Source organism: Calypte anna, chromosome 2, assembly GCF_003957555.1.
Source record: "Calypte anna isolate BGI_N300 chromosome 2, bCalAnn1_v1.p, whole genome shotgun sequence".
NCBI classification, from domain to species: domain Eukaryota; kingdom Metazoa; phylum Chordata; class Aves; order Apodiformes; family Trochilidae; genus Calypte; species Calypte anna.
The window spans coordinates 112,766,270-112,779,299 of NC_044245.1; the positions used below are offsets into that span (position 1 = coordinate 112,766,270).

Genomic DNA, 13,030 nt, shown 5'->3' on the forward strand with positions numbered 1-13,030 from the left:
TTCTGAGAATCAAAACATGAGGTGCTTACTCAAGCTGTGGCTGCCATGATCCCTTTCACTCCAGTTCTGTCAGCATCATTCCTTCTGAAACAATCCCAAGAGAAGCCCTGGTTGTACAATGCCTCAGCTCTTTCTAACTCATTTCCTTATTTGCCAAGATGTTTGGCAGCCCACGTGGACCAGCAGTCTCCTGCTTGCAAGCAACAAGTTTAGTCTGCTCAGGAGATGAACATTTGAAGCTGTTCTTATAATATTGCACTCAGAGGATACAAGGACTTCTACTACAAAGTGACAGCCATAATATTAACTTATAAATTAGACAAAAAGAAGCTTTCCAGCGCAAACACAATTTGCATCCTTCCCTCTCCCCACCCCAACATCCATGGGGTCCCAAGATCACCACCTTCAAAAATAAATACATCATTGGTTTTGCACCAACACAGCACATATTGTCATTTCACTCGAGTCCCATTGCTATAAATCCATTGGTTTAGGCAACTCTTGAATTTCTCAGTTCACCAGGGCATGTTACTGGTACCAGCAGCACAGCCCCTCCTCCTGGCAGAGAGAAGTCAGGGCTACCAAGAGGCTTTCATGGCTCCCTGCCAAATCCATCTGGCTTCTCCCCCCAGAGTTGCCAATAATTAAGTTTGTCAGAAGGATCACATTCAAGGCATTCTAACTGACAGAACCAAAGGAATTCATTTCAATTCATGTATTTCCATTATCAGGTGAAAAGAAAACAGTACGCTGGATTAAAAATAGATCAGGTGAGAGCTGTTGATTAACCTTAAAATCATAGCGAAAGAGAAGTCAGACACCTTAAGTTCCAGGCTGCCATAGAAGCTGGCCTCTCCCACCACCTTTTACAGTGTCCACTTGAGAGTTGCTGCTCTCTCAATTTTGTGCTTTTTCATTCCTTCTTTGATCGACCCCTGAATGTATGCATGGCATGCAGGCCTCCAAAATACTCCGCAAGGAGAACACTCACTTTCACTGGTAGGATACTGTAAGGCAGGGTTGTTGAAGAGAAAAAAAGCGAAACAGACATCAGACAAAATTAATTTTACCTGGCTAATACTGCCAAAGAAAGTATACTCTAGAATCACAGAATGGTTTTGCTTGGAGAGGACATTAAAGATCATCTATTTGCCAAACCCCTGCCATGGGCAGGGATACCTCCCACTAGACCAGGTTCCTCAAAGTCCCCTTCAGTCACTCCTTCAACACTTCCACAATTTCCCTGGGCAGCCTGTGCCAGTGTCTCACCACCCTCACACAAAAGAATTTCTTCCCAAGATCCAAATATGCCCTCTTGCACTTTGAAACCATGACCACTCATCCTATCACTACATGTAAAAAGTCCCTCCCCTTCTTTCCTATAGGCTTCCTTCAGTCATCACTGACATCCCACCACTCATCACTGGTTTCCATTTGGACATCAAGCTGTTGACCACTGCTCTGTGTGCCAATTCCAGCCAATTCCTTATCCACCAAATGGCCAATCCATTGGATCTGTATCTTTCCAACTTAGAGACCACGATGTCACATGGGGCAGTGCAGGACTCTGCACAAGTCCAGGCATGGATGATGTCAGTTTCCCTCCCCTTGTCCACCAACACTGTGACACAGTCAGAAAAGGCCACCAAATTTGTCAGGCTTGATTTGCCCTCAGGGAAGCCATGCTGGCTGTCACCAGCCTCTTTCCACCCATGTTTTCCATGTGCCTAAGCAGAGCCTTCAGAAGGATCTGCTCCATGATCTTCCCAGGCACAGAGGTGAGACTGACTGGCCTGTAGTTCCCTGGGTCTTCCTCTTTTCCCTTTCTGAAAACGGTGTTTATCTTTCCCCTTTAAAAGTCAGTGGGAACCCCACCAGACTGCCATGACTTCCCAATTATCGTGCAAAGTGTCTTTTGAAACTTCATCTGCCAGTTCCCTCAGGAGTCACACACGGATTTCATCAGGTCCCATGATGGTCTCTGGATGGTCTCAAACCTACAGTGAGTGGATCTTCCTTTGCCATCTGCAGCCTGGGTGTTGTGGCCAGAGGCCCTGCTGGTGAAGACTGTGGCAAAAAAGTCACAGAGCACCTCAGCCTTCATATCCCACGTAAACAGGTCTCCTACTTCCTTCTGGAGAGGGCCCCCTTTTTCTCTGGTCTTCCTTTTAGCACTTACATTCCTGTACAAGCTTTTCTTGCTGCCCTTGATGTTGCTGGCCAGATTTCCTTGTATCAAGGCTTTAGCTTCACAAACCTGATCCCTGGCTGCTCCAACAACTCCTCTGTACTCCTCCCAGGCTACCTGTCCTGCCTTCCACCCTGTGTAGACTTAGGTGTGTCCAGAGCTCCTTGTTCACCCACACAGGCTTTCTGGCATTCCTGCCTGCCTTCCTCTTTGTTGGGATGCATTTCTCCTGGGCTGGGATGAGGTGATCCTTGACCACCTTTCTAGGGCTACTTGAGGAGTCTACTTTCAGCTGTCTCTAGAAGGCCTTGTCAACTTCCACATCCTCATCAGGTGGCCTGTAATACACACCCACAACGGTGTCTCCCACATGAGCCTGCTCCTTCATTTTGACCTACAAACTCTCAGCTTGCTCTTCATCACCCCCTGGGCAGAGCTCAGTACATTCCCCTTGCTGTCCGACATAAAGGCCAACTTCACTACCATGCCTTATTGGCCTGTCCTTCCTAAAAAGGACACTCATCCTGACAGCATTCCAGTCAGATGAGCTATCCCACCATGTCTCCGTAATTGCAATCAGATTAAAGCCCTTCAACTGCACACAGACCTCTTACTTCCTCCTGGCTATTCCTGGCTTCTGATTCTCATCATGCCAGGCAGTTGAGGGACCTTTGTTGTTGCTCTGATTGGCCAAGCTTATTCCCAAGTTGGATGTAAGGGCTTGACTTTGGGGTCCCTTTTGGACCCCACTCCACAAGCTGTTCAGTTTAAAGCCCATTGAACTGAGTCACCAGCTTGCTGCCAAAGACATCCTTGCCTCTTCAAGGGAGATGGATCCCATCCCTTCCTAACATGTTACAATCAGAACAAAGTCCCTTTGTTGTAAATATCAACACATTCCTGACAACAGCACTTGCACAGTCATAGGATGAAATGCTCAATACACCAATTTCTGGTTGCACCCATGCCTCCAACTGCTAAAATGTAGGAAAAAATAACTTGGGCCCCGGACTATAGCACCACTGGTCCTCTCATCAAAATCCATCAAAATATGCATGACACTCATTTGGAAGCCTGCTTTAGGAAGACAGATGAATTTCCCAACCTGGCTTGCAACAGAGTCAGAAGTGCCCTGATGCTGGGCCAGGACGCCAGATTCCCAGTTCCTGAGAAGCAGACTCAGTCTCTACAGCTCACAGCAAAACTGCACTCCAGTGGTGTCAGCAAGTCACAGACATTTCTCTCCCAGTTCTGTGGTCCAAGGGCAGACTGAACACCCAGAAACAAACAACAAACTGTAAAAATGTCCTGGAGAAATGCGCACAATTTAACAAAAATTAAAAACACCAGCAAGTAGCAACCTGGTTTGCACTCCAAGTCAAAACATAGCTGAAACATCCCTGGGCAGGAAAGTCAGAAAAGCAAAGAAGGAAAGGCAGAACCTACCTTTTCAAAGCTACTAAAAGATAAACAATGCGTGGTAGCATCAATATTTCTTGGTCCCTTCGAATAGCAGTGATTACCTTCTCAGCCACATACTCTGGCTCCAGGACAGGGAGCAGAGTTGGCCACCTGGAACAGAAGACAGGTCTTGCTACAATACAGATTGCTCTGGATTCCCATTTTACTCAAACTGAGTCTCTACTTTGCAGTTATTCACCTAAAAGAAGACACACATACCACAAATCCTATGAACAAGAGAACCTGCACCATGATAGAGAGGAAGTGGACATTCTCACTTTCCCTCCACATTTTTTCCGACAAGAGAAATCCACACAGTCCTGATATCAAGATGCACCAGGCTTTTATTTGGCTCCTACATCTTGCATTTATACAATCATACTGAGCCAAGCTATGTCCCTGATTCCAGGAGGTGTATGAATGGGGGTTTAGAGACCAGAGAGGACACCCAGAGCATTTGGGTTCTGCAGAGGAAAGGAGAACAGTCACGTTTCAGCTTAAATTTACAGGAAGGTACAGAGGGCTTTGCCATCTGGGCTGCCCAGTCACTGGAGAGCACTAACACACACCTGAGGCCCTAAAAATAAGGTAAGGAGAGAAAAGCCTAGCTCATCATCTGCATGAAGGAAATAGGAGTACATAACATGCTAAACATGAACTTTGCATAAAAGCCTCACAGGAGTTTACTCACTTGCTTTCACAGCCATCAAACATTCCTGTGTTTATGGCATAAGGACACACGATTGTGGTTTTAACACCAGTCTTCCCCAGATCTCTCAACTCATAAAAAATCGACTCTGCAAAACCAACTGCTCCAAATTTACTTGCACAGTAATCTGTAAAACAAAACATTAATTGCAGTTAATTTTTAACCTCGTATTAAACATTACTACCAAGGTTTAGTGTGTCCTACCTGTGAAAGATCTGCTGGAGGTGACTTGGTAAATACATTCACATTTGAAGGAAACGTACAGCGTTGCAGGAGATTGATTTGTGGCTAACATGCAACAAATTTGTACAATGGCAATTCCCTAGGCAACCCTAAATGCTACCAGCATCAGGGGAGCTTGGTGCTGACACGAAGAACAATTGCACAGAGTGTGGAGCAGAGTGGAGACACCACAGCCAGGCTCTGTGATACAACTGGGGAGCTGCAGGTACTATGGAACTGATATACTGCATATTGAATATTCTGGGCCAAAAATCTGCCACCTTCCTTTAGATGAACTTTGCTGATTATAGTCTCATTATAACACCAAAACACACCTCCATCCCAAAAGCTATCAACTGCCAAGGTGCAGTCACCATCCATGGGGCTTGTGCACTTAATTTTTCCTAATCTATACCTTCATAAGCAAAGCAAGAGCATTTTACACAAATCACAGTAAAGGTATCAATGACTGGAGTCACTCAAGCTCTACCTGACAGGTAAAAAACAGTAAAATATAACCTAAAAGAGAAAGGATGTTAGGGAAGATACCACTGCAGGAACCCCACCTGACTTCTGGGATCAGCACATGGGGCTGAGCTTCTCTTCCACCCCTTTGGGACACCTCTAGCTAAGATTCAAACACTCCAGTATATTGACTGCTTCCCCAGGAAGCTTAGAAACCTCTAGAGAGTCATAACTTAGGGTGTTAGTAGCCAGTCTGTATTACCCAGATCCCAGGCATTTGTACATGCTTTGCAGACAGTGAATTTATCCCTGGCAATCCAAAAGAATTTATGCATCAATAAAACCACACTGTCCATTAGTCCATCCCTGAGAGTTCTTACTGAAAGTGACCAGACACCTTAAGTGGGGCTGTGCTACTTAAGTTAAGCACATCTCAACAGAAAGTGTACCATGTTATTAGTGCATTTGTTATTATGAGTGTTGAATAAATTGGATGTGATTGCCCCCAGCACCTCTGATAACTGATGACAAGAGGGTTTATTTTTTCCCAAATTACTTTGGTCTTTAACACAACACTATCACTGAACATATGCACAGTAGCAGTCAGGTTTTGACAGGATAACAAAGCTATGCTCTAGTAATTTAACTACCTAGCCAAAGGCTTAATTTGTTGGGTTTTTTTACAATACACAAACAGCAACACTACAGTACAGATACAACATACTGGTACAGATACAACAACACTGATCCATCATCAGAGTCCAATACCCGCTTGCTTGCTCCATTCATTTTTCCAGAAATGCCTTCTGAGTTTGTCCTTTCGAGTGAGTTTGGGTCCTTTTGAATGAATGGCTGAGAGACAGATTGCATAATGAAATGCCACAGCTCTGCTTCTGTACCACATTTGGATTTCAGTAGTTCTCTTTGGGAGAACCTGTGCAGGACTTTGCTTGTCAATGTGCTTACAAAACAAACAACCAAAAAAGTGGCCTCTAAACCACCAAGGAACTGCAGGGTTCCTTTCACAACATTAAAGCTCTCAGATCCCAAAGTTCTATATGCCAATCCAAGTACCTTGGCAGAAAAACCCATTTAATAGCACTGCTAAGCATGTGAAAAACTTTCTCAAGGAAATGCCTATTTGAGGTCAGCTGGGTTGAAAGCAGGAAAATTTTCTTTACATATACACAAAGACCCAGAAACTCAAAATTCAGATTTTTTTTAAATGAGTACTGATTATTTATGTCAAAATAATTATCTAAATGAACATTAGCTTTAATACACTACCAGAAAGATGACTGACTCCAACCAGTCCTGCTGCGCTTGCAATACTAACCAAGTGTCCATGGTTAGAGGCCACCATTCCTGGCAGGAAGGCTTTGTAGATCTGCATTGGAAGTCAAGAGTTGCAGAGAAACATTTCACTAAGCAAGCTACATGCTACAATATTAGGGAGGTGCTGGTTTCAAAGAAATTCACCCAACAGTTTAAATATGCTTCCTCCCTTCCCATTAACAAAAGGGCAGTGCAGGGGTGTGGGAGAAGAAAAAGAAAAGAGTTTGGTGAACTCTTAAGCTTCCCAACCCCCCCTCCCCCCAATACCACTTTCACCTCAGCACCAAAGACAGATGGTAACTTGCTAAAAGCTACAAATACAGACTCAGGGACTTGTCACATTTCTTTGAGCCTAAAACACAGCACTGCTGTACTGGAAATGACAATTCAGTGTTCACTGCAAATTTTGTAAAATGGCAAAACTTTGAATCTCACTTCTTCCTTCTATTAAATTCCCCTCATCTTTGTGATCAAATTTATTTAGGAAGAAACCAAAGTATGCTTTAATAGCCCTTCTGCAATTCTTTATGGTAGGAACACCATAGAGATGACCAACCTTCCCTCAAAGGATAAAAAGGTACAGTGAGTTACTCCTTTTGGACAAAAGCCCCACTTAGGAAGAGCACTGTCTGAACAGGTGGTATTTCTTACTGACACTGTCACAGCCACAAAGGAAACAGAAAACCAACAGAGAGGAACAGAAAACCAACAGAGAGGAACACTGCTCTGTTACTGGAGCAGCAACTTTTAGGATGACCCTGCTTCATGACATCAATGCTGTGGGGTGGTAGCATACAACTAAGTTCAGAGTTGAGCACAGGGTAAACTTCAGTTCTCAAGAGCATTTCTAAATACAAAACAGCTTTGCTTCCACCTACTTACCTACCCCAGAAGTTCCCAAAGGATCCATCCTTCCACCCATTCTTTATTTCACAGACTCCCAGGCTTAGAAAGTAGTTTCTCGGATCATTTCTGACTGAATTTACAAGGAGCTCTACGTCCTTGCATATTTTCCTCAATTCCAAAAGGCAAAATTAATGCTATACAAAGTGCAGGTATTACCCAGAAGTGTGCCATTGTGTTGACTTCCATGGTTTTTTCCACAAGCGAATCTGGAATATTGAGAAAAGTCTTCCCAGTTACAATACCAGCATTGTTGACCAAGATGCTAACATCACCAACTTCTTTTTTTACCTAAAATAAAAAGCCTCAAGATATTACATAATAAACACAAAATGTGCTTTCCAAGCTTTAGATATGAAAGCACAAGAAAGTAAAAATGTTGCACATTTCAACTACCTTGAACTTATCATGCTCCCTATGGATACAAACACCCCAGGCTCTTCCACATTCCCACCAGATGCCTTTCTTACAGCTGAGCTTACAGGTGTAATTCCTGTGGAGGTGTGGAACACAACAGCCCCACACAGGTTTCTGCTTCCAACACCTCAGGTTCTTGCTGTGACTGTTCCAGGCAAATCTCTATTGCAGGGAGCTTAACTTATGCTACAAGTATTTTACTACAGCAAACCCATCTTAAAACCAATGTACAATCCTGTCTTAAGGGGCCTTTTCATGCCATGTGTTGGGGCACAGTGCACAGATCCCCAGGGGAGTTTGGGAACTGGGTACCTCAAAGCTACATGAGGGCTGCAGGGCCTGAACAGTCCTGGTGTTTCCTGCCCCCAGAGTGTTGGAATCAGAAGGGGCAAACAGTCAGCTTTCACAAGAGGTATTCCTTATTTGCACTGGCACTGAGAAAGACCACCTGTAAAAGTTCTAGAACCAGCTGTAAAAGTTCAGGAACTTAAAACCTTCTCTTACCTGATCTGAGCTCCCAAGTCAATGAGAGAAATGAGAAAATGATAGGAAGGTCAGTCGCTTGTGGGGAAAATTAAACAAAAGCTGTAGTGCTCTAGACAAGTGTATTCACTCAAGACAAAAGCCTTATGAGTTTCTGGGGCTTCAATTCTAACAGTGTACCAGAGTCCTTTGATAAGATGTTTACCAGAAAGCAAGTTGGCTAAGAACTACAACATACACATAAATTGACATAAGGGGAAGTACAGCTCTCATTTTAGCTCCAGACTGAAAAATGTCAACAGACTCCCTTGAGAGAATGACTACAAGCCAGCTGACATCAAGATACAGGGCCAGCTCACAAAACGAGAAGGAAAATATCTAATGCAGGAAAATATTTAATCCCAAATCTATCCTTTGGGGCACATAACAGATACCCGAATAAGAGCTCCTGCTTCTTTTCTGAAAACAGGAGATGGACAGAGGTGGGTGCTGTGGTATGCACATTTTATAACTTGGTGACTGGAACAATCAGCTTAGATGGGAGAAGAAAACAAAAACCTGAAGCACCTTTCTATACCACTGGTCCCCACCAGGTCTCCCAAAACACAACCATTCTTTGGATGGAACTCAAGGAAGATTTGAGTGCCTTCCTGCAACCCAGACAAATAATTCCAGCTTTACAACACCTCTGTTCAAGCTGCTTCCCTACTCACTAGATGTGGCAGCTCTTTCCTCAGCAAACCAGCTCTTTCATTCTCCTCCCAGCTCTCCACTGTGCATGACAGAGCCAAGACACTCAGCCCATGAGCAATTCCCATGATGACCAAACAGCATCTGAAAGTGTCTACTTTTAAGAACCATTAATGTCTCCCTAACTGCCCACAAGAGGCGGAAGACAGCACAGGATGTTTCACAGGCAACACCATGAGGAAGTGGCCTTCTACCACTGCTCCTCTGCACAGCAAAGAAGATTCTCAGACAAGTGGAATACTGGCTGCAGATTATCATCTTGACTAGCAAGCAAAACTGTGGATAAGCAAAAAAGCACCATGCAAGAGAGATCCTGGAAGTAAATGTGAGCCCAGGTGCAATTCTGCAACATGACAATGAGGAAAAAGCATTTGTTTCCTCACAAGTAAGAGGATCAGATACCAGAGAGCTCTCTTTCAAGCCCTGATATTTTTCTAAGATTAGCTTAAATTTATGGAATGAGAGGTAGGTCAGAGTAAGCCACACTCCTTTGGGTTTGGTTCCTCATCAAACAAGAACATTAGAAATCAATCCTAAACTACAGCTTTTCATAAGCAAAAGCTGTCCTTCATCCTGTTGGGACATGAAAGGCACAAGGACACCATGCATGCAGCACTTCCTGGCTTGCTTCCTGCTCAAGTGGCTTTTTCTTGGTCTCTGTGGCTGAGGAAGTACCAGAAGCAGGCATTTAAGGTTTACATACATTTTGCTTTGGCTTTGAGATTGTTTGACTGGGCACAAAGTTCTTAACCATTTCCTATTCTGCCTACATGAATTTAGTCAGCTCTGGTCTTGCAAAACTCCCAGTCATGGCATGAAGCTGAATCGCTACAGAACAAAAACCTGGAACTGTGGTGCCTCATCTTGCAAAGCCTGATGCTGCACACTGTGAGCCAAAGGCCACATCAAGTAAATAGTGGCATCAAGCACTGACTAACACCAAAGTCTTTTTGTCATTAATAAGATGGGGAAGTTGTCAACACGGCCCTACATCAGTTGTCAGCAGGACATGACATTTCTGAAATAACAGTAGTAGGCTTTTTTCTTCTAGGCAGATCAGCAGGAGGATTAGTAGTGGGTCAGCTGTGAGTGAACTGCTGACAGAATGCAGCAAGTGAGGAATTGTGCACCAAGACCCTCTTACCACTTCTTTGCTCCTGCCTGCCTCTGGTGTTCTCATCCCTCTGTCACACACACCTCAACACACACTTTCTCCTTTCTGTATTTGGCCAGAAGGGCTCTGAATCTGCTTTCCTCCAAGGGACTGAAGTGCTGGTCCTTCAGACTTCAGAACTGAAGGCTATTTTCCAATCTCTCCATCCCAGTGCCTTTCAAACAACAACACTCCCTCCTCCTCCACTCCTCCCAGTTCAGCAGGAAGCATTCACAGGCCTGTGGTGAGATGCAGGGACAGCAGATGTGCAGCCCAGCTGCCTGAACAGAGCAGCAAGGGGGAAGAGCATTTCCCAGAACACAAAAACCCAGCAGTACCAGCAGGTAGCAAGTCATGCACAAGCTTCACTTAACAGGAAGTTTGTTTGCATCAATTCTGCACAGGCAGAAAAAAGCAGAAGGCTAGAGCTGCACCAAAAGAGAATCAATTTCAGCCAAAAGATGCTCCTGAAGGCTGTTGATTATTTTTTATATTTAAGAATTCATCCTCACAGAAACATAAACTGTGGAAACTTCCTACACCAGCAGTGAAGTTTAGCAACATCTTAAGCAAATGAAAAGAGGCTGTTTTAATGGAAACTGTTAAGCAATATTAGCTTTTGGCAGTTCTGCTAATTTGTCCAAATGATCTAACCCCATGCTGCATTTTACAAAGCTCTTCAGAGTCAGAACGATGAAGTACTTAAGAATTCAAGATACTGTTATTAATTCTAATACAGTGAACCTGCAAAAATTTATTCACAGCCATGGTGTTACCTGCAAATTGCCTAAGCAGTTAATCCTTTTTACAATGTATTGTCTCTAGGGTTTACCTTTGGTCAAAGGCTGCCAGAACTGGAAATGCTGCTTTAGCTTCAATAATTGACTTTCTGCACTTGACCAGGAAGTGCTTGCTCACCAGCTGAATGAATGAGAAGCCACCACTTTAAATTAGCTACTGGAACAGAGAACCAACTCTCTTTATTTTTGTAATCAGAGGTTCACAAGTCAACTTTGAGAATCACTATCCTTGAAAGAGGCAGCATGTGCAATGCATTCTGAATGAATTAACTCTAACCTCTTGTTTTGAAGTCACTAATTCTTACCATACACCATCATACCCACACCCATGCACTCATCTTACAGCAGTATCAAAGCCACAAATAAGATACTTTACCTTATCAGCTACTGTGTAGACCTCCTGCCTTTTGCTGCAGTCACAGATGTAACAGTGGACTCTAGCTGCTCCATTTTCTCTGGCCAGTCTACTTGTCTCCTTCAGCCCCTCTTGATTGATGTCCCAGAGAACTACTGTGGCTCCAAGCCTGGCAAACTTTAAAGATAAGAGTCTTCCAACGCCACTTCCTGCTCCTGTTATTAATACTATTTCACCACTAATATTCTTCTTCCGTTTAGGCACAATGAAGAACACCAGCGATTCCAAGCAGTAATAAACAGCAAGTGCAATGAATCTCAGTGTTTGCAGGAAAAAGTTCATCTTGAGGCTATTTCTTCAGATACCTGATGAATGAAAATGTTTATCTGATAGAATAGAGAAAATACAGACATTAGTATCATAAAATTGAAAATAATTTTGAAATCCACAGTAAGTATTTTCTCTAGCCTCCTTCTGAAATCATACCCAGACTAAGTACACAGTCTTAGCCCTACTGAGAAGAACTGCCAGGATACAGAGCTTTGGAGTGCCGTAAGTTTACAGATCTCCATAACACACCAGATACATAACTGCCTGTCAGTATTAGCTTTTCAACTACCAGTACTGCCATTATAGAGGGGATCTTACCTTTGCAGTTGAACAGAGTCCTGTCCAGGAATGTATTTCAAAGCTGCTGACTTCTCTACAGGCTACTGCACTATGCAATATCCTGGGCTGGAATTATAGCATCTCAGAGAGATGTTTAATTCACAGTCTGGACTCATCACAGCAATGCTGACACCAAACAGGCATTTAAGTCTTCAAAATAAATCAATTTGTTTCGTGGTATATGAATGATACGCAAGCATCGTACCCTTGGTCAAAGCAGGTTTTAGTCTTTGACTTATTAAAGTACAAAGAAATAGTAACTTCCTTCTAAACTAAAGGCGAAGCACGCCGGCACTTCAAACTTTAATGTTTTATAGCACTCCCGGAGCCGAGACAGTCCAAGGAACGAGGAACAGCAACACCTCCCTCACCACCTGGAAGACGCTGGGCTGACTACCTTAACTCTCACTCGGCACCTCTCCTCTGATAACCCAATCAGCATCATTAAAACGACAAAACAAAACAAACCACCTCGGAAGACTTCAGCCGCGGTCCGCATCCCACTGCCCTCTCACAGTCCCGCCTGCCCGGGGCCGCCCCCCCATCACCCACCGACTCCCGCGCCCCCCGCTCCGGACTGGCCCTGGCAGCGGCGAGAGAAGGCGCCGGGCACCGGCCGCACACTCGGCTCCCCGCTCCTGACAGCCACGCACCCCTCCCCGCCCGTCCCCTCGGGCACTCCCGGCCGGCCCAGAACGCCGCCAGCACCGGGACCCCGCGGCCGCCCCGGGTACCTCCGCCTGCCGAGCCGAAGGACAGCGAGGGCACCGCCGCCTGCCCGGCGTGGCGTGGCGGCCGAGGCTCCGGGAGCGAGCTCAGAGAGCACTGACCAGGAAGCAGACAGCGCGGCGGCGTGGCCCGGTCCACCCTTTATGCCGGCTGCTCGCCTGGGATGGGGGCTGCCCGGATGCCCGGAGGCGGGGCGGGACGAGGGGCCTGGCGGGAGGCTGGGCCGGGGACAGCGGCTCCTGTGCCCGCGCACTGTCCGCGGCTGCCGGGCGGCGGGATGAGCTACGGGCGGCGGGACAAGCTCCGGGGGGCGGTCGGGCGGGGAGCGGGGGCCCGGGCAGTGCGCTAGGACCCCTGAGCTCCTGGCCGATGCCGGGGCAGGGCGAAGGGC

At 45.3% G+C, this 13,030-nt stretch overlaps 1 protein-coding gene across 1 annotated transcript; it reads right to left on the reverse strand.

The window, feature by feature from the left end:
* Positions 1 to 700: 700 nt before the first annotated feature.
* On the reverse strand, positions 701 to 12,732 carry LOC115597893 (epidermal retinol dehydrogenase 2-like). Its single transcript, XM_030445665.1, has 7 exons — positions 12,645 to 12,732; positions 11,263 to 11,627; positions 7,443 to 7,574; positions 6,333 to 6,432; positions 4,341 to 4,485; positions 3,635 to 3,760; positions 701 to 1,007 (listed from the first exon to the last, which is right to left on the reverse strand). Exons 2-7 carry the CDS (start codon positions 11,581 to 11,583, stop codon positions 914 to 916), a joined length of 918 nt encoding a protein of 305 aa, XP_030301525.1. The 5' UTR covers positions 11,584 to 11,627; positions 12,645 to 12,732; the 3' UTR covers positions 701 to 913.
* Positions 12,733 to 13,030: the final 298 nt, after the last annotated feature.